Source organism: Ornithorhynchus anatinus, chromosome 15 (genome assembly GCF_004115215.2).
Source record: "Ornithorhynchus anatinus isolate Pmale09 chromosome 15, mOrnAna1.pri.v4, whole genome shotgun sequence".
NCBI lineage: Eukaryota > Metazoa > Chordata > Mammalia > Monotremata > Ornithorhynchidae > Ornithorhynchus > Ornithorhynchus anatinus.
The window spans coordinates 23,303,398-23,323,997 of NC_041742.1; the positions used below are offsets into that span (position 1 = coordinate 23,303,398).

General features: G+C 41.3%; 1 protein-coding gene and 1 long non-coding RNA gene across 4 annotated transcripts in view; one reads left to right on the top strand and one right to left on the bottom strand.

The window, feature by feature from the left end:
• MOSPD2 (motile sperm domain containing 2) overlaps positions 1–20,600 on the top strand; it is a 53,757-nt gene that overhangs the window by 15,695 nt on the left and 17,462 nt on the right. For all 3 annotated transcript variants that reach the window (XM_029079634.2, XM_007670416.3, XM_007670417.3), the window contains exons 3-13: positions 3,082–3,237; positions 6,453–6,539; positions 8,119–8,273; positions 12,009–12,069; positions 13,203–13,241; positions 13,797–13,921; positions 14,513–14,689; positions 15,218–15,372; positions 16,220–16,316; positions 18,131–18,227; positions 19,544–19,676. In XM_029079634.2, the coding sequence (XP_028935467.1) occupies positions 3,082–3,237; positions 6,453–6,539; positions 8,119–8,273; positions 12,009–12,069; positions 13,203–13,241; positions 13,797–13,921; positions 14,513–14,689; positions 15,218–15,372; positions 16,220–16,316; positions 18,131–18,227; positions 19,544–19,676 (1,282 nt within the window). The remainder of the gene's footprint in view (positions 1–3,081; positions 3,238–6,452; positions 6,540–8,118; positions 8,274–12,008; positions 12,070–13,202; positions 13,242–13,796; positions 13,922–14,512; positions 14,690–15,217; positions 15,373–16,219; positions 16,317–18,130; positions 18,228–19,543; positions 19,677–20,600) is intronic.
• LOC114816913 lies at positions 648–15,266 on the bottom strand. The gene is made up of 4 exons (XR_003764719.1): positions 15,179–15,266; positions 9,791–9,959; positions 1,451–1,577; positions 648–683 (listed from the first exon to the last, which is right to left on the bottom strand). It is a non-coding gene; the product is annotated as an uncharacterized LOC114816913 (long non-coding RNA).

Genomic DNA, 20,600 nt, shown 5'->3' on the forward strand with positions numbered 1-20,600 from the left:
CTGATGCCAAGGGAAATAGGTATTTATTGGAAGCTTTTTGAGGAGTAGTGCTTGATTGTCACCCCACCCTCAGCACTTGTGTACATATCCTTATATTCTGCCAGCTACCTGATCTGTAATTTAGTTTAATGGTCTACCTCCTTCTCTAGACTGTAAACTCCCTTTGGGCAAGGATTGTGTCTTCCAACGCTATTATAACGTACTGTAATGTAAATTACTTCACTGTCCCTTTGTGCTTCCTCTGAAAATTAGATGAACAATTTCCCTTCTCATGGCCTAGTGGAAAGAGCATGGGACTTGGAAATCAAGAGGTCTGGCTACTAGTTCCAGCTCTTCCATTTGCCTGCTGTGGGACTTTGGGCAACTACTTCTGTGCTTCTATTTTTTTGTCCTTAATCATGATGTTTGTTAAGCACTTACTATTTGCCAAGCACTCTATTTAGGACTGGGGTAGGTAGAAGAAAATCAGCTTGGACGCAGTCCCTCTCCCACATGGAACTCACAGTCAGGGAAGGAGAACAGGTATTTTATAGTTGAAGAAACTGAGGCACGGAAAAATTAAGTGACTTACCCAAAGTCACTCCGCAGCTAAGTGGCAGAGCTGAGATTTGAACCCAGGTCCTCTGACTCCCAGACCCGTGCTCTTTCCGGTAGCCGCACTGCCTCTACTTGAGTTTCCTTATCTGGAAGATAGGGATAAAAATGGTTGCTTTCCCCGCCTCTTAGATTGTGAACCTCAAATAAGACAAGGGCTTTGTCCATTCTTACTACCTTGAATTGATCAGCACCAACACTGGGATTGCCGATAAGGGGTGTGAGGGAAGGCAGGGAGTGTCTACTTTGGGGCTGGCTTACAGGAAGAAAAGACAGCACTTCCGTGGAATCTCACCCACTCAGGCCCCTCCGTGCCTCCCCAGCCCACTAAAATGATAATGAAATAAAATCCCTCATTGAACAAGAGCCCAGGTAGAGTGATGTGATTGCTGTAATAAATGCATTAATTACAGTTTGTCCATGTAATTATGGATTAGAATGACTGAATGAAATGTTGAAACTGATCACGCTCACAAAAGCACTTCCACCTGATGCTGGTCTAAGGAACTTGTTTTTTTCTTTCTGCCTCCTTCCCCCTCCTCCTGGGCCCCTGCTCTCTAGCAGAGACCATCTTTAAGTCACAGATAGAGAGAAACCCTTCTTAAAGTTATAATTACTGTGAAAAGACAACTGAGAGGTGGTCAACATGATAATTAGTCATATGGATCTTTGAGTTAAAGGATGGCTCTGCTGTTGTGAAACTATATTTTGGAGAGGGAGGAGGGATATGTAATCAGTAGTATTGAGTGTCTACTACGTGCAGAGCAAAATCCTTTTAGAGCATTGGGAAGGCTTTGGTTGTAACTGGCTTCTTGGACCTTGGTGACAGCGTCTTGAGGCTTGAGGTCATACTCACTGTGCCGAACAAGGTTTTAGAAAGATCATGTAGGGGAGACTGTAGTACAGATTGTAGAAGTTTGAGGTTGGAGGCAGGTAGACTCGTGAGGTGGTGAATAGAACCAAGTGGTCGGATGATTTGAGAGCTTGAGCCGGTAGTGGGATGGGTGGGTTGGAAGGGCAGGTCCAAGAAAGAGTCCACGAAGGAACAGCAGGTGTTAGCAAAAGAGAAATGTGAGATTTAAAAGTTAGTGGAGGACTCCAAGACGACGTGACAGTTGTGAGCTTCGGGGATAGGAAAGATGGTAGCATTAATAATTATTTTATTTATTAAGCACTGTGTGCTATGCACTGGGGTACTCAAAAGGTAATCCGATTGGACACAATCTTGCCTCTTTTGAGGCTCGCGTTCGCTAAGAGGTAAGTAGAGCGGATATTGTCTCCATTTGCTCTGCTGAGAAGGTGCATGGCCTAGTGGCTAGAATAAAGGCCTGGGAGTCAGACGGACCTGAGTTCTAACCCCAGCTCCACCCCTTCTTTTTTTTCTGCTGTGTGACCTTGTGCAAGTCATTTCACTTCTTTGTGCCTCAGTTACCTCATCTGTAAAATGAGGATTGAGACTGTGAGCCTCATGTGGAACATGGATTTGGTCTACTCTTTATTACCTTGTCTCTGCCCTAGTGCTTAGAACAGTGCTTGACACAACAAATTCCACTTTACAGATGAAGAAATGGAGGCATAGATATGTTGCAACTTACCTCAGGTTACACAACAGGCTAGTGGCAGAGCTGGGACTAGAACCTGGATCTTCTGAGTCCCTGCCCCTTGCTTTTTCCACTAGGCCAGTCTGCCTTTCCCTTGGAAACCGTAGTGGGAAAGTTAGGCAGAAGAGTGGGTTTCAGTGGAATGATGAGGACATGTCTGAAGACATTCAACCAAGGGCTTGTCCTGTGGTGCACGGTTGACTTTAGACATTGACATGGAGGAACAGAGAAGTCAGGCCCTTCTTGAAAAGTCCCTAGTTAGGTTAGAACTGTTTACGAGGAAGAAACAGAACAATATGGATTTTTTTTTATTTTTGATGTCAGGCACTTTGACTCTCTCAGCACCTTTTAATTTGCATTTTAATGGCAGCTCGAACTTCTAGTGCCATCAGGTCAGGAAAGAAAAAGTACTGAGAATTAGAAAGGTAAAATATTTACCCTAATGATGGTATTTTTAAAATGTGCCAATTACTCCTAAGCTTTAGGGTTGATATTCAAGATAGATCAGGCATAATTCCTGTTCAGCATGGGTTGTCCATCTAAGAGGGAGGTAGAAAAATGATTTTATCCCTAATTTACAGATGAGGACATGGAGGCCCAGAGAGGGTAAGTAATGTACGCAAGGTCACCCAGCAGGCAAGTGGTGGAGGCACAACTAGAAGCCAAACCTCCTGTCTCCCTGTCCGGTGCTCTTTCAAAGCCACATTGCAATATCACTTAACAAATATCACTAATCTTTCTTTAAAGTTGTATTACATTTTCATCAGAAACCAGTTAAAGATCCACAGTCAGGGCCTCTTTGTGGTAAACACTAGTGTGTCTGTAGATTTGTTCATTATGTACAGTATGTTGTTTACAAAATTTAAATGTCTATTTTGGTTCCTAGATAAGCCCGAGAAGTACGATCTCCGAGATGTGGAAAAATTACAACAAGATGATTCCTGGGTCGAAAGTTACTTAATTTGGAGACACAATGTTGTGGACGATACGTTGAAAATGATTGATGAAAGTTTTCAGTGGAGAAAAGAATTCATGGTCAATGGTAAATTATTCAGACATAACTGATGTACTGTTTGTTAATGTCTTATTTTTTGAAATTCATCTGGGTTGAAATTCAAGGTGGGAAAGAAGAGTACTTGGGAAAGTATTATTTAAGTAAGTATTTAATTAAAATGGGCTTTTTAATTAAACTCAGTAAAATTAAATATGAAGATCCTAATGATTTGCAACCCAAGTTACTCAAAGAATTGTCAGATGTCATTGTACTAGCAACTGTTTGACAATTAAAGGGATGTTCTGAGCCTGGGGTACAGAGAAGGAAAGCCAAAGTCTAGAAAATTAGCACAGCTCCCCTCTTAAAATGGGGTGGCCTGGGAAATTCCAGGTTGCAGCATAGCTTCTGAAGCCAGAAGAGTGTAGCGGGTGGGAGGAATCTGATTAATTGGAAGAAAACAGAGAGTGGAAAAGACCCTGCATGACTGTGCAAGGAACTAAAATCTTGTGTAACAAATATAATCACATATGACCTTGGTAAACCAGTGGTATATCATGAGGAACAATATGCATAAATGTGTGGTTTAGAGTACACAGCAGTAACAAAGTGCAGCTACAACAGGCTCCGGAAAAATAGTCCATGATCATGGACGGTGTGTGGACCCTGGTAGACGTGGACTCTAGTGATGGTCAGTCTTGCGATGTGTCAGGTTTTCACCTTTTATCTGGTTGAGAGGAGAAAGGATGGTCACCAAGTTTAGTGTCATTGTCATACTCAAAGAGAAAAATTATTTTGAGATGTTTGTGCTTGGGATATGGTTTGGTTTGTTGTTGTGGAGTTTGTTTTTTTAAGGTTCAAGATCACAGTAAGTCACAATCAGTTCTTGAAAGCACAACATGACTACTAGAATGTGATTGCCTTGAGGTTGCAGCCCTCAGGAAGAGTTGTCTGAATCTATCTATTGCATCTGCCACTGTAGAGTGGAAAAGGAAACTAATTTTCTTTAGATTTTTCTCTGTAGTAGACACAGTTTCCTGGGAGCAAAAATCTTCCCAGAGTACTTGCTCTTTTCCACATGCTAAAGTGATTCCATCTTAGCCTAGCTTGTATCCTCTAATACTTCTTCAGTTTGTCGAGCAACGAGGTGTATGTTCTATTGCTTTTTTACTCAGTCAGTCTTTTATTGGCAAAGATTGCTCTTTCTGGAAAATGGTTAGTAATAATGTTTTATTAAGTACCTACTGGAGGCAGAGAACTGGGAAAAATTATGCAGGTGGAAGTTACACAGTCCCTGGCCCTTCAGTTCACTCAACCTAAGAACAAGATAGCGTCAGGTTGGGTGATAGACAAAATAGGAAGGTGAAATCATATAAATAAATCAGCAGCACAAAAGATAAAGTTCGGAGTTCAACCAGCCTGGTGATAAAGGTAGGGGGCCTCGGGGTTTAACCGCCCAGATATTCAAGAGGCCTCTCACAATCAAAAGACTTGACATTTTTAAATCTGTAGCCCTAAATCCTGCAGCCCAACATGCACAGGACAGGTCTGGAAGTGAGCCCTGGGTTAGGATAGGGTTGTACATGCATCAGAGATCTTAGGGGTTTTTCCTTTTTTTTTTTTTTGCAGGGGGGAGTTCTTTGTTTTTCTTAAAAAAAAAAGTTAATGGTATTTGTTAAAGCTCTTACTGTGTGACAGGCACTGTGCCAAGAGCTGGGTTAGATACCAGCTAATCAAGTTGTACGTAGCCAATGTCCCTCTTGGGTCTTAATCCTCATTTTACAGATGAGGTAACTGAGGCACAGAGAAGTTAAGGGACTTGCCCAAGGTCACACAGTAGACAAGTGGTGGTGGTTCTGTATATAGGTGTGATGGTTACCTGTGGGTATGAAACTCAAATCATGGGATTTGGGGGGAAAAAAACATTCATTTAGAAATTTTAGGAGAGATTTTATTACCAAAATAAAATGCTAAAAATCATGTTAACTAAGCTTGTTTTTACTGAGAAACTTCATCTGTTGTACCCCTCCCCGCAAAAAAACCCATAAGCAGTGATGTATAAATTTAGCTTTGATGGCATGAAATCCCTCACAGGGAGGTCTGCAAATTTCTTTAGAGGAAGTTTTTGTTGTTGGTATTCCCCTAGCTCAGTTAGCCATTAAAAGTTAGCAAAACATTGTATTTAATGTAGAAGCAAAAAGATGAATTATCCTTGAGCTAGAACAGATTACTGGTAGTTTTTGTTATCTTCTAAACAATCTTTTTTTTTTTTTTTAACCTTCTTCAGTGGAAGGGTTTTGTATCTTCAGTTCAAGGTCAAATGTAATGTATTCTAAAATCCAACAACCAGAATCGAGTGGTTTTTGGAAAACGTTATGTTATTTAGGGTTTTTATATAAGCCATTACACCATTGGTAATCAAGTTATTGAAGTTGCAATTTTTTAAAGATTTTTTTAAAGAAATTATTTGACAAGAATGAAGGAGTACATATTTAAAATGGATAATTATATGTAGGATGCCTCTTTCTATTCTGCCTTTGTTTATGGGTCCATATCTCAGAGGGCGGGTGTCTCATCGCCGATACTGATTCCAGTGGAACCTTCCTGATTTCTGTGTTTCTCACTCCGTCTCTAAATCTCCACAAGAGGAATAGGAAAGTCTTGTACACTTCCCTCTACAATTCCCTGCAATTTTAGGCTGCTGCTCAGCAATGCATAAGGAATTCAGCTAACTGGTGCATCAGCTAGCCAGGATGTAGAGTGAACATTTGCTACTTGAAATGAAAATTTTCTTTTCCTTCAAGAGCTCTGGACAAAGAAGAGGTGGACTTTAAAAGAGGGCCCATGCTCCTAACAAGTGTGTGTGCTTTGTGTGTTGACTATCAATCAAATAATATTACGTGCTTCTACTGTGTGCAGAGTATTTAATGAGAGCCTACAGTATAATTGAAAAACATGATCCTTGTCTTCAAGGAGTCTACAGTCTAGAGTTGGTAGACACAATCCCTGCTCTTGAAGGAGCTTACAGGATACATACAGAGGTGATAGGGGGAATTGGCAGAGAGAGGCTAGTGTGTTGGTGTAATGTGAATTTATAAAGCAACATTTCAAGGAGTGTTTAGAAACTGTACCGATGTGATTTTAGTGCACTCCTCTCCAAAGATTTCCTGAAACTAAATCTTGCTTAGGAATGCTTTTATGAAATGAGTCCTTAAATTTCTCCCATTACATTTTATTTGATTAAAAATAACATTTCAATTTTTCAGACATGAATGAATCCACTCTTCCCAAGTGGGTGTTTGAAACTGGTGCCGTTTATCTCCATGGCTATGACAAGGAGGGTAACAAATTGTGTAAGTAAAATGGTAACCTTAATTTTGGGGGTGGGGGGCGGGGGTTTGGATATCAGTTAGATAACTTTTGTTGATCCCATATGTGCTTAGAATACCTCTGGAAAAGCTGAACCTCTTAAGAAAAAGAGAGTTAGAAAGTGAGTGAGGGGGTAGTATGAGGAAGAATAATCTTAAAACATGGCGCAACATAACTTCCCCAGATGCTAAGGAAATGAAAGGGCCTCCCTGCCATGGTTAGCTTAAGCTATTGCTATTTCTGCCACCCCCAGTATGGGGCTGTTGTTCAGGAGCTGAACCACTCAGTTGCACAATGCTATTAGAATAGGCAGCAGAGGAAAACAAAGCATCTCATTATAACCTTGCCAAGGGAATTTAATTAAGCAGGATATTATTCCCTTTCTTTGTAATTTAGGCAAGACATGGAAATTAGGCCCAGGGCTCCGGGGTATGGCCACAGAATCTTTTTGACTGAATACTGCTGGCAGTTGGGAATCTTAGCACCTCAGACGTTTTCTTCTGTATCGTCACCTCTTTCCCTTCACTCCACACCTTTTTATGCTGCCGGAGCAGCAGCAAGAAGAGCAAACAACTTCTCCTTTTACCCCCCCGGGTGAAAGCGTGTGCTTGAGCATGCACCTGCTCGCTCGCTCTCTTTCCCTCTTTTCTCTCATCCCACCCGGTTCTCCCCTCCCACCCTCCAGTTAGTCTTGGCCCGATTCCGAGCCGAGGAAGGACGTCTTTTCATCTGAGCATTGTAATTGACCAAGGTTTGGCCTTCAATGCAGAAAATTCTTGGCCTCCCTGTCTTTAAATTCTAGTACAGGGGACAGCTCTAGTAGATCAATGATGCCTTAAGTGACTTTATTATTTAGAAGGAATGGCCACCAACAAATAGCCCTAGAGTTGGTTCATGAAAGGGGAAAAGATTGGCCCAATCCAGCACTACTTAGCCTAGATTATTGGTTCAGACGCAGCCTGTCTACAGCTGGTTGGCTCTTGTTTTCAATAAAATCCTTAGTAAAAACAACCCAAGTAAGGGATTTTAGGGCTCAATTCAGATTTCTGACAGGAAGAATTTAAAATAGTTCTAGTTAGTGACTAGAGACATGCCATTGACTTCAAATACTCATTTCCCCAGAAAAGAAGATCCTTGACAGTTTCAATCTTCTGGTTTTAAGGGATTAATTTTGTGAATGTAAGAGAACAGGTTCTTTAGTTTTTAGTTCTTTGGTTAGACTAAGGATTGAATTTGTGTCAGAGATAAACACTGTTTAGAACACTTTACTGAAGTAAATACATTTATTGTACTTGGCCAAAATGTTCATTTCAGTAAATCTAAGTCGATGACTTAATTGTAGTGGATCATTTTTGTTATCACTCATTTTCCTGGGGAAAATGTCCCTTTTCACATTTCTTGCTGTTCTTTTGCATTAGAAGGTGATTCCTCATTTCACAATTAGAATGAAGAAAGAGGAAACGTGGAAAAACAGTTGAGACACATGACTTGGGCTACATAACATGAAGGCAGCTATTCACTGTTCAGTTTCTAAAGCGTTTTCTTCTTTTGTTTTTGTCACAGTCTGGTTCCGGGTGAAATTCCACACAAAAGATAATAAAACACTTCTGGACAAAAAGAAGCTTATAGCCTTCTGGTTAGAGCGGTACGCCAGAAGGGAGCCCGGAAAGCCCCTAACAGTGATGTTCGACATGGCAGAAACCGGACTAAGTAACATAGTAAGCATTTCAAGGCAATTCCCATTTTGATTTTCATTCTATATATGATTTGTAGGGTTTCTGTGGAATTATACCAGAGTAATCCAATAAAACACTCTTAATATAAAAAGAGTTCTCATTTCTTCTGACATGAGGGATTTTAACGATGTATGAAAAGCAGCATGATCTAATGGAAAGAGCATGGGCCTGGGAGTCCGAGGACCTAGGTTCTAATCCTAGCTGAGCCAGTTGTGTGACCCTGGGCAAGTCACTTCACTTCTCTGAGCCTGTTTCCTCAACTGAAAAATGGGGATTAAATACCTTTCCTCCCTCTCCTACCTAGATAGTGAACCATGTGGGAGAGGGACTGTGTCCAACCTGATTAACTTGTAGATACCCCAGTGCTTAGAACAGTGTATGACACATAGTAAATGCTTAACAAATACCATAATTAACGTTAAAAGAACATGTTACTTTGGGCATTTTTTTTTTTTTTGGCTAAACTGCCTTTGAGGGTGAGGTAAGGGGCCATTCTTTTCCTTTTAATTATGCTTTGACATTTCAGTTGTAGGCTCCCTGTGTAGTAGTTACAAGCTGGAAATTTGCAGGTGCTGGAAATTTGCAGGTGTCTGTCCCTGGGACTTCTGGAATGGCAGGTATAATAAGGACTCTGAATGCAACATATTTATTCCAGAAGGTTTTTACTTTGCTCCTAGTTATTGCACACACCTTATTAAGTAAGAGGCTCTAGGCTCTTGAAATCCTTTTCCAGGACAATGGGGCATTCATTCATTCAATCGTATTTATTGAGCGCTTACTGTGTGCAGAGCACTGTACTAAGCGCTTGGAAAGTACAATTTGGCAACAGATAGAGACAATCCCTACCCATCAGTGTGCTGCTTCTTAAATGGGTAATCCCTTTTAGATCCAAAATTGCTTTCACAGAAAGTGTCTTAATATTTTCCCTTTTCTCATGTGTTAAATAAGGTTTTAAAGGTGAAAACGCTCATTTTAATATTCAACTCATTAATCTCATTAAGGCAAATTCTCCCCGGTAGTAAGTTCGGCACATTAGGTCTTAAATTCCAGAGGAGACTCTGGAGAACCACATGGTATAAATGAGCTGATCCCCTCTCAAATGATCCTTTTATGTTTACTTGTATTTCCCCTTGATTATAACGTCCTTGAGAGCAGGGGTCCCATTCTCTACCTCTTTTTGGAGGAGTCTTTCCCCCACCCAACCCCAGTCTTGCCGAAAGAAGTGCTTTTCAGTGGACTTTTTTTTTTTAATGGTATTTGTTAAGCAGTTATTATGTGCCAGGCATCGAACTAAGCTCGGGAGTAGATGCAAGATAATTGGGTTGGACCCAATCCGTGTCCCATGTGGGACTCACAGTCTAAGTAGGAGGGAATTTATTAGGGTATCCCTTTGTCAGTGGGACATATGCTTAGCTGGTTCACAGTAAACAGGTTAGAATTAGACAGAGACCCTCTCTCTCTCAAGGGACTTTCATTCTGTGGTTCTCTTCTATACTTACTCAGGTCTTGTCAGATGCGTGGGATGAGCCAGGCCGAGGATCAGGTCAAAAAGCTGAAGGAGTTAAGGAAGAAGATCAGCTTCTCTTTCCCCCACTCCAGTGGAATTTTGTAAAATCCTCATCTCTGTGGTAGATCCAAGATAATCCGGTCCCACACGTAGTTCATAGTCTAAATAGGAGGGAAAACAGAAAGAAGCATAAGGAGTAGCGGTTAGAGCATGGGCCTGAGAGTCAGAATGTCATGGGTTCTAATCCCAGATCCTCCACTCCACTCTGAGTGGCCTTGGGTAAGTCACTTCATTTCTCTGTGCCTCATTTCCCTCAACTATAAAATAGGATGCAGAGTGAAGCCATGGGACAGTCTTAATCCCCATTTTACAGATGAGGTAACTGAGGCACAGAGAAGTGAAGTGGCTTGACCAAGGTGACACTGTAGACAAGTGGTGGAGCCAAGATTAGAATCCACATCCTCTGATTCCCAAGCCCGGGCTCTTGCCACTGGGCCACGCTGCTTCTCAGTGTGATGTGATTGCAACAAGGATTGAAAGGTGGGGAGAGTATTTGTCTGTCGGATATGAGAAAGGAGGGCATTGCAGGCCAGGGGCAGGACGTGGGTGAGAGTTCAGCAGCAAGATAGACGAGACGGAGGTACAGCGAGTAGGTGGCATTAGAGGAGCAGAGTGTGGGGGCTGGGTTGGAGTAGAAGAGTAACAGGATGAGTTGATGGAGTGCTTTGAAGCCAGTGGTGAATTGTTCTTGTTCGTGGAGGTGGATGGGCAACTGCCGAGTGGGGAAACACGCCCTGAACGTTTTCATAGAAAATGATCTGGGCAGCAGAGTGAAGTATGGACTGGAGTGGGGAGAGAAAGGAGGCAGGGAGGTCAGATACAAGGTGGTACAGAATAAGTACCTGGATTGATGTCCGCTACAAAGTGGAAGAGTTTGGTGATAATTATGGTGTTGAAGTACTTAGGTGAAAAATACAGTACTAACTGCTGTGGCAGATACAACATAATCAGGGCAGACACATGGGGCTCACAGTCCAAGTCGCCGGGAGAACAGCTATGGAATCCCCATTTTACAGATGAGGAAATCGAGACACAGAGAAGATAAGTGACTTGGCTGAGATCACACAGCAGTCAAGTGGCAAACCCAGGATTAAAACTCAAGTGCTCTGACTCCCAGGCCTCTGCTCTTTCTATTAGGCCACAGTGTAGGCATTTGTAGGATATTCAAGTCATAATTTAGGCTTATATACTTTTGCTAGCAGAACTGCTTCGATTTCCCAGAGGCTTTATGTCTGTGTCCTTTTCTCCCTAACTGTTTTTTGTTTGTTTTCCCTTTGCTTTCTAATGTAGCCCTCTGCAAGTCTTTGTACTGTTTTGTTTTAGGAAATATTCTAATCTTTGAAGTATTTTTAAAGTAGCTGCACTGAGTGTTTGTAGGCCAAGCTTGTGTCTCCTTAAGATGGTTGGGCATTGACCTCAATAGTAGCAAGCCAGCCACCCCTTCCCAGCCCACAACTATTTTGGGGGTGTACTCTAAAGTAATCCCCGGGCCTATGTGGCCTTGTAACCCTGCACCAGCTTGGGCTGGTCTCGTGTTCTGCATATTAACTCACAGATGGTTGGTTATCTTCTGGAAACTCACCATCGGGTGTCCTACTTATTACATCATTATGTTTTTGCCAGCTCCCACTATTTACATAGTTTTTTTTTTTGGTTTGGGGTTTTTTTGGTCTGATTCTCCCCTCCAACCTCCCCATTAAATTGAAAACTCAAGGACAGGGAATGCGTATCTTGTGTCTGTGGTACTCTCTCAAGCACTTGATTGGGTGCTTTGCGATCAAAGTGCTCACTAGGACCATTGATTGATTGGGGTGGTGAACCAAATTGAGCAGTGCTCCCTGGCTGGGACCGACAGCACATGACTAGACTGAGGTTGTAAAAATGACAACTGGTTGCACCCTCTTAGGCATCTGTCGTCTCTCAGCTCCGCCTCTGAGATTAATTTTGCTGTCACTAATCTTTGTTTCCATACACGTTTATTCCTGTGTTCTGTTTACTAGTCATATCCAGATTCACGTGCATAATCTTCACTTGAGTTTGTAATGGTATATTTTTTTCCTCATTTAGTTATTCAAATATTTCTACATGAAATGTTTAGCACCTTTAAATAATCCTAAATCAAGGTGATTAAACATCAACCTTTATTTTAGGACATGGACATCGTTCGGTTTGTCATCAACTGCTTTAAGATTTATTATCCTAAATACCTCAGTAAGTAACTTATTTTATATTAAATATAGTTAGGAACATCTATTGGTGAAAATGTTGGGTTGTTCCCCTCTCCCCGACACACAAACACACACACACATTTATAGGTGCTCTAGTATTACAATGTTTTTCTTGAAGGTTAAAGTCACACACATTCTGTAAATCTGAATGTGTCCCAGGGAAGAGAAAGGGCCATCGTGAGTCCACAGAGGGACATAATGAAGGGGAAGACATGGATCTGGGTGAATTTGCTTGGGTGAATACAGTATAACAGAGTTGGTAGACTGTTAACTGCATAAAAAATGATTTTGTTGTATTTTTTTCCTATAACTTCATTAGTTAATAAAGCAAAAGCGAAAATAGCAGCAAGAAACAAGCAGTGAGGGAGGAGACTCACAAGATAATGAGGAGAGCATGCATGATAGCAGGAGGAAGAAAGTGGTGAAAATAAGAAGCTTAAAAGGATCAAGGTGGAAAAAAGGGAATGAGGGTTAAAAAAAAAAAAATTGAGAGTAGTAGTTGAAATGCAAGAGTTGAAAGCCCTGAGGATGAAACAGAATATAGGGATGGTACTTAAAGATGGAAATAGGACACAAAGAGATTCAAGATAGGCAAAATATGTACAAATTCCAGAATGATTTCTGTTCGACAAATGTCAGTGCCAGGTTTGTTCTAGAGCAAATCCAGAATGACCGTCCAGAATTAATTTGAGAAGTTGTTACATTATTCACAGAGTGAATTGTGGAAACCATGATAATATTTGCCCCCAAAAGAGAGAAGCCTCTAAGGCTGGGACACTGCAAGCCAACAAAAAACCCACGGCAGTGGAGCTGGGCCTTGCTGACCCTGGGGGCTGCACACCATTGCTCAACATGAACAGTTGAAGACTGGACTAACTGGGAGATGACATATGGAAGGATATCATTCTTTATGTTCCATTATTCCTGAGAAAGGATCCTCTTGACACATTCTGAGGGATTACATGGGGTAGCGGGAAGGGTATGCCTTATGCACTTGACCGCACAGTTGTTCAAGCCCAGTTCGTAGTAGCCCCCGAGTGACCTGTGCTTTTCATGTCTGGCAAAAATGACAGAGAACGCTAAGCCTCATTCAATGTGTTCTTTTTATCTTTTCAGCTAAAATAGTGGTCTTTGATATGCCATGGATTATGAATGGTGAGTTGTTTTAACTGCATGAAAATACATTCAGTCTTTGACAGAATTTCATTTTTTAAACCAGCTAGAGGATGGTCCAAGTATTTTTACATGCAGTAGATAGTCCAGGGTCAAAACCCCTGTCACAGGCTATCCAGAATATTTAATGAAAAAGCTTGGTTTGGTATTTTCTAACTTTTGTGGATCAATTTGCCGTCATAATGCAAGATTGCCTTAAGAGGTCATACAACTTTTATGGGATGTTGGGGTGGAAATGTTTGTATTTGAAATGTCCATCAAGCCACTGTTTTCTTTTTTTTAATTATTATTATTTAATGGGATTTAAGTGCTTACTGTGTGCCAGGAACAGCTGTAAGCACAAGGCAGGGTACTAAGTCTTTATTTCCCCTCTCCTAATATATGAGCCCAGCCACGTAGTGAAATCAGCAATGGCTTCATTCTAAAGCAGTTAATACAAAGCTTAGGGTCCTTAAGGATTGACCAGTTCGTGGGACATAGAGTACGTAAAGATGAGAACATGAAGGCAGTTAAATGAAATTGCTGTTTTCTTTTTAGCTGCTTTTAAAATTATAAAAGGTTGGCTTGGCCCAGATGCAATAAACATGTTGAAGTTCACAAGTAAGAATGAAGTGCAAGAGTATGTCAGTATGGAATACCTGCCCTCACATATGGGTGGAACTGTAAGTATCCCACAGAGTAGTAGTTCATAATAATGATAGTATTTATTAAGAGCTTATTTTGTGCTAAACACTCTGAGTCACTGGAGAGTTACAGGAAAATCAGGTTGGTTGGGGTGCCCAGTTGAAGCGGGAAGAAATGCAGGTCTGTGATCTCCATTTTACAGAGGAGGAAACTGAAGCACAGAGAAACTAAATGACTTGCCCAGTTCATAATATATTGGCTATTCGTGGGGGATGCATTTCTCCTAAATTGAGGTGTGGGGATCCTGAGATCAGTTGAGTGAGCATTTAAAACTTCACCTCAGATCACAATTGTGTAGTTTGTGATTTCTCTTATTATACTAACAAGGGCGCCATTGGGTGCTGTGATTGTCACCAACCCCTCTTTGCCTATTAGTCCCTTGTACCTGAAGTTTTATAAGTATAGGAGGAAGTATAGGGGATCATAATTTGATGCTTAAGCTTAGGTGGAGCAAGTCGTTGTTTAAAAGGACTTTTAAACTCATTGTACAAGGCACTTTGTCTAATTTATTGCGGTGACTGTGCTCCTTTGATTAGTTGGACAGTAATTATATATTTCTTCTATTTTAGGATCCTTTCAAGTATAGTTATCCTCCACTGGTAGATGATGACTTTCAGACTCCACTGTGTGAAAATGGGCCGATTACCAGTGAGGATGAAACCGAAAGTAAAGAGGATATAGACACAGATGGTAAAGAAATGGGAGAACCAAACTCAAATGAAGAACAGCTCCCTGGCCCCAAAAAGGTATTTGTCAAAAGCCAAAGGTCTGTGGCTTTGTATTGAACTAAAAATTATTTTTCAAGTATTAATTAATGAATGAGTGGCTTTAAAATAGAATTTCATTCCTGCTTCCTGCAAGGTTCATTCTCTCAGGAGGAAATTTTGATTCATGACAACTGCATTTGCTACTCTGTGTAGGCTTCCAACTATAATTCCACTCAGAACATGGGTTAATTCGTACTGTTATGCTGACGTCCAGTCTGCATCCCCAGAGCATAGTTTAACTGTGTTTGGGGTCAGTACTAGTGAATTCCACTATTCTTGGAGATCAGGGAAGGAAGAAACATCACTGCTGTGATGGAAGCTTAATGAGGGCCTCGAAGGATATTAACAGATTTCACACAAGTCTATGGTGACTAGTCCTCCATCTGTAATCGAATGGAAGACTATCTTTGTTATCATTTTTCTGTGAGGAAAACCTTTTCGGCTGTCAAAGTGTGACTCACGTATTACCATTTTTCTTCTTTTATAACTTTCCTTGCTGTTGAAAAGATAAGCTCAGCAGACACAGTTTCCAAACCAGAAGAACCAATTTCCAAACCAGAAGAATCAATTTCCAAACCTGAGGAATGTGACAAAGGAGAGTCAAAGACAAAATCTGTGAAGAAACCATTAAGTGTATTTAAAGGGCTTTTACTGCACATCAGGTAACACTGATTTGAGTAACCATTCCAGTCATAACATTTCTTGATCATTTATGCGAGTCTGTGAATTAGGCTAAAAATGTACTTTAAACTAGAGTTTGAAAATAAATTAGTACTAAATTAAGGGTTGAGTCATCTAAATCAGTTTTCCCTTCTTTGGAAGATCTTTTTTTATGATTTGAGACCTTCCTGGATTCCAGAAATCCCTAATCTGAAGAGAAACTCAGGCCCATGCATTCTAGCAATGGCAATTCAGCTTACTTTGTATCAACAAAAGCCTTTCATCTCCAAATGCCTTTCAGTGCAGTATAGTTCGTGGAGTTGAACTATCAAATGAAGAAGAGTAAGCACAGGAGGAAAGGTCCAAGTAAATGACGGCCCACCTATAATGACGCTTTCAAGTCAACTCTGTTCCTAGTTTACAATTTCAAACCCAACTCACTTTGGGGAGTTCAGGCTTTTTCACTGTGCAAAGTATCTTCTCCTTTACCACCCACCTTATGTATGAAGAGGACTTTTCACTTTAAATTTAGTTCTTTAATCTACTCAGGCCTCTTCTAAATGTTCTACCTACCTCAGTGGGTTCAGTTTCTGCAAAATGGCATTTGGTCCTAAGGTTTCCATTGTAATGAACACATTCAGGCCCCAGTGCTGGAATTGTTTCTTTGTAATTGTAAGGTTTAACCTTCAAAAAATGATCTGTCATCTCTCACTGTGATTCAGTCCTGGCACAAGACCTTGGAAGTCCCATTGTTAAATATTCTCTTCAACTTTTCTGTGACTGATAGGGAAGTGCAAAGCAAAGATTGCCCAAGGGCACATTTCATGAACTCTCATTGTTTCCATATAGCCCCGCTGAAGAATTGTATTTTGGATCTAAAGAAATCGGAGAGAGAAAATGCTTAATAATGCTCACAAATGTAGCTAAAAATACAGTGGCATTTAAGGTAAATATATCCATTTTAATATGCTTCAAACATTTGGCTGACTGAAAAAACAAACATTAAGGTCAATTCTGGAGAAAATCATGATTTGACACCAGATTTTCATTTTAGAGCTCTACTAAAAGGAAATTAGTGTCATAAGGGAATAGAAATTAAAATGAATTTATAGAAACCTAGCAAACTTAGGATACATATATCTACATATACCTACACATATATCTATTCATATCTATTCATTCAGTCATCTTGATTAAGCGCTTACTGTGTGCAGAGCACTGTACTGAGAGCTTGGGAAAGTACAATACAGCATTAAAGAGTGACAGTCCCTGCCCACCAGGAGCTCACAGTCTTGGGGAAGGAGGAAGACAGCAATATAAATGAAAGGACAGATCTAGACGTAAGTGCTCTGGGACAGGGTCGGGAGGGAGAGCAAAGGGAGCGAGTCCGGATGACACAGAAGGGAGTGTCAGATGAGGAAAAGTGGGCCTTTGTCTGGGAAGGCCTCTTGGAGGAGATGGGCCTTTGGTAAGGCTTTGAAGAGGGGGGAGAGTAAATGCTTATCAAAGGACGCTGGCAGGTATATATATGTCAGTGTCCTGATAATAATAATGATGGTATTTGTTAAGCACTTAGGACATGCCAGGCACTGTACTAAACGAGCCATTGACCTCCAAGTCCTCACGTCATAACGGTCGGTTCTGTTTTTGATCTTAAATAAATGTGGTACCAAGCGACCAAGCACCGACCTAGTGAGCAGCATGGAGTCTTAGCTTCTCAGTCAGTCGTACTTTGGAGGTGGATTAGTTAGACAGCAGAGCAGTTTAATATCAAGGAACTCCCCCAAAATCACGGAAGGGGATTAGGTTTAGCAGAAAGAGCCCGGGCCTGGGAGTCAGAGGGTGTGGGTTCCAATCCCAGCCCCACCACTTGTCTGCTGGGTGACCTTGGGTAGGTCACTTCACTACTCTCTGCCTGTGGAAAATGGGGGTTAAAAGTGTGGGCCCCACGTGGGGCAACTTTAACCGTGTCTATCCCACCACTTAGAACAGTACTTGGCACATAGCAAGCACTTACTACCACAATTATTACTAGTATTAGACAGATATGGAATTTTTCAAATTCCACAACACCAAGATTAGACAATCTGAGGGGGGTAGGTTCAAAAGAAACAAAAGGAAGGAGTTCTTCAAACAGTGACTTGATAGCATTACAGAAAGTATTACTCTAGGAGGTATTTCACAGATGGTATTTACCTGAAGCTCTGAGGGCCTGAATGAATTCGTGGATGAGCAGTTCAGAAATAGTCACGAGGGAAAAGCTACAGATATCAAGAAGAATGTGGGTGGTTAGAGGGTATATCCTGAAAATTAAGGTTCCTCCTGCTATCCGACTGCTTAAACCAGCTTCCAAGATAGTCTTTATTTTGAAAATTACAAAACAGACGTTTAGTCTTTTTGGGAAATAATAATAATTCTGGTGTTTGTTACGTGCTTACTATGTGCCAGGCACTGTACTAAGTGCTGGGAGGGGGTATAAGCAAATGGGTTGGACAAAGTCCCTGTCCCACATGGGGCTCACAGTCTCAATCCCCATTTTACAGATGAGGGAACTGAGGCCCAGAGAAGTAAAATGACTTGCCCAGGGTCACATAGCAGAGAGTGGCAGACTGGAACTAGAACCCATGACCTTCTGTCTCCCAGGCCCATGCTGTATCCACCATGCCATCTTTTGAGTTCTGCATTTTTAAATAATGTATCAATCTTACGCTAAATAGACTATTGGATTTGGGAAACAAATGGATTGCTTCCTATTTTCAGGTGAGAACAACGGCTCCAGATAAATATAGAGTTAAACCAAGCAACAGTAGCTGTGAGCCTGGCACATCATTAGATATAGTGGTGTCTCTTCATGGGGGTAAGTCAAGTCGTTGTCAAATAGTACTTTATTAAGCACCCCCTCACCGCCCCCAGGTTTCAAAAGGCACGTATCCATCTCTCATTTTGCTCTTAATCAATAATTCTTTCCTTGCTTGTTACATTATTAAAAATGAACAGAGTTCTGTGTTGAACAGCTCCAGGGCTTATAATCTTATATCCTAAATGACTGGTTTCCTAATTAATAAATTCACTGGATCAGATAACTGCCTACACATTGCCAGAGAGTGTTTCTCTTGGCTTACCTGTTTTTGATACATTATCTAAATTTAATGTATTAGACTCCTGATGTGGATGTGCATTTTGTCAAAATTGAAACACACATCTGTATTGCTAATCTTGGTTTTCCAAATGAAAAATTTTACATGGATTATAAAAAACGGTTCTTACTGTAGAGAAGCAACACTTCTGGATATGCAGATTCTTTTTCGCACAAGCGACCCAAAAAGAGCATGACGATACTTAGAAGTATCCAGATCTCCTCTACACTGTAAACTCTTGGGGAGGAAACGTTTCTACAAAATCTTTTAGATTGTACTCTCTCAAGTGCTTAGTACCGTGCTCTGCAGACAGAAAGCACTCAATAAATACGATTGATTTTAAGTCTTAAGCCAGAGTCGGTAAAATAGCTCCTAGGGTAAAGTTATCAGGAGCCTGGTTGGTCAGTTACCAACAGAGCCTAAAATCTCTGGGCCCCAAACTCTTAGCACTGTCCTACTTTGCGCTAATAACAACATTAACAATAATAACTAAAAAGTGGTATTTGTTCAACACTATGTGCCTAGCGCTGTACGAAGCTTTGGGGTAGGTACAAGATAATTAGGTCCTACAGTAGGGCTTACAGTCTCAGTAGGAGGAAGAACAGATATTTTCATCCTCATTTTACAGATGAGGTAATTGAGAGAACAGATAAGTAACTTACCCAAGACACCCAGCAGAAAAGTGGCAGAGCGGGGATTAGAACCCCGGACCTCCGACTCCCAGGCCCTGGCTCTTTCCGCTAGGCCAAGCTGTTTCTCACTGAGATCCCTTGTCTATGTTAAAGGTGATTTTCCTGAAATCAAATCCTCCGTATGTGAGCTTTACGGCCTCCCTGGCTTAATATAGAAATTTGCTCTTAAAACTGAAGAAAAATAATGATGATGATGATGGTGTTTGCTAAGCAATTACTACATGTCGAGCAGTTTTTAAGCACTGGGGTAGATGCGAGTTAATGACATGAAGAATGGTAAAGCTGCCAAAAGCGATTCTAGTCTGAATGTTGAGGGCCTTTGCTTTTGCCGTTTTTGGATACAGGCTTCACGGTTTCCCCTCAAGACCGCTTCCTGATCATGGCTGCTGAAATGGAGCAGCAGCTTTCTGGCACGGGGGCAGCCGAACTGGCCCAGTTCTGGAAGGAGGTGCCCCGCACCAAAGTGATGGAGCACAGGTGAGTGCCCCGGGACCGCCTCGGTCACTTCCACCATTTTGAAAAAGGAGTTCATACTTGGCAGCTCGGATTTCATCTTCCTTCACTAGGCGTTGAAGGGTGCTGTCTTTCCCTTGACACCCTATCTGCAGGTCGTCCTCTCCTCTGGACTGTAAGGTCCTTATGGGCAGGGAACAGGTGTGCTAATTCTGTTCATTGTACTCTCCCAAGCGCTTAGTACAAGGCTCTGCACAGAGTAAGCATTCAATAAATACGATTGATAATTTATAGTTGCGAAGATGGCAAGGTAGAGCCCCAGAAATAGGTAAGGCTAGTCCTTGGTTCTCCCCTACCTTAACCCACATGAAGCTTACTAAACTCTAAGAAGTGAGGCAAATTTGAAATTTTGGCCTCTCCTTTGTTCCCACCTGCAACCAACACGAGTCCTGCTCAGTTTGTTACAGGCTGGGGGGGCAGGAGAGCTCCCATAGTTAGCCTTAAGTAAGTTGTCAGTCAAAGGTATTTATTGAGTCCTTACTGTGTGCAGATCAATGTACTGAGCCCTTGGGAAAGTACAGTAAACCCTTCAGGAATTAGGTACATGTCCATAAGTTATATATTATAACTTACCTGTATTGTCTGTCTCCCCCTTTAGAACTGTAAGGTTATGGTGGGCAGGGAATATGTCTGTTAACTCTGTTGGGTTGTGCTCTCCCAAGTGCTTAGTACAAGGCTCCGCACATAAGCACTCAGTAAATACCACTGAGGGTGCGACAGTACAACAGTTAGTAGATTCGATTCCTCGACCGTCTAACAGACGTTAAAATAGATTAGGGATGGGGGACTTAGTAATTTGTTTTTATGTGTCTAAACACACTGATGTTGTGGAAATTGAGATTCTTAGGAATGATTTTTTACTGAAAGCATGTTTTAATCTCTAAACCA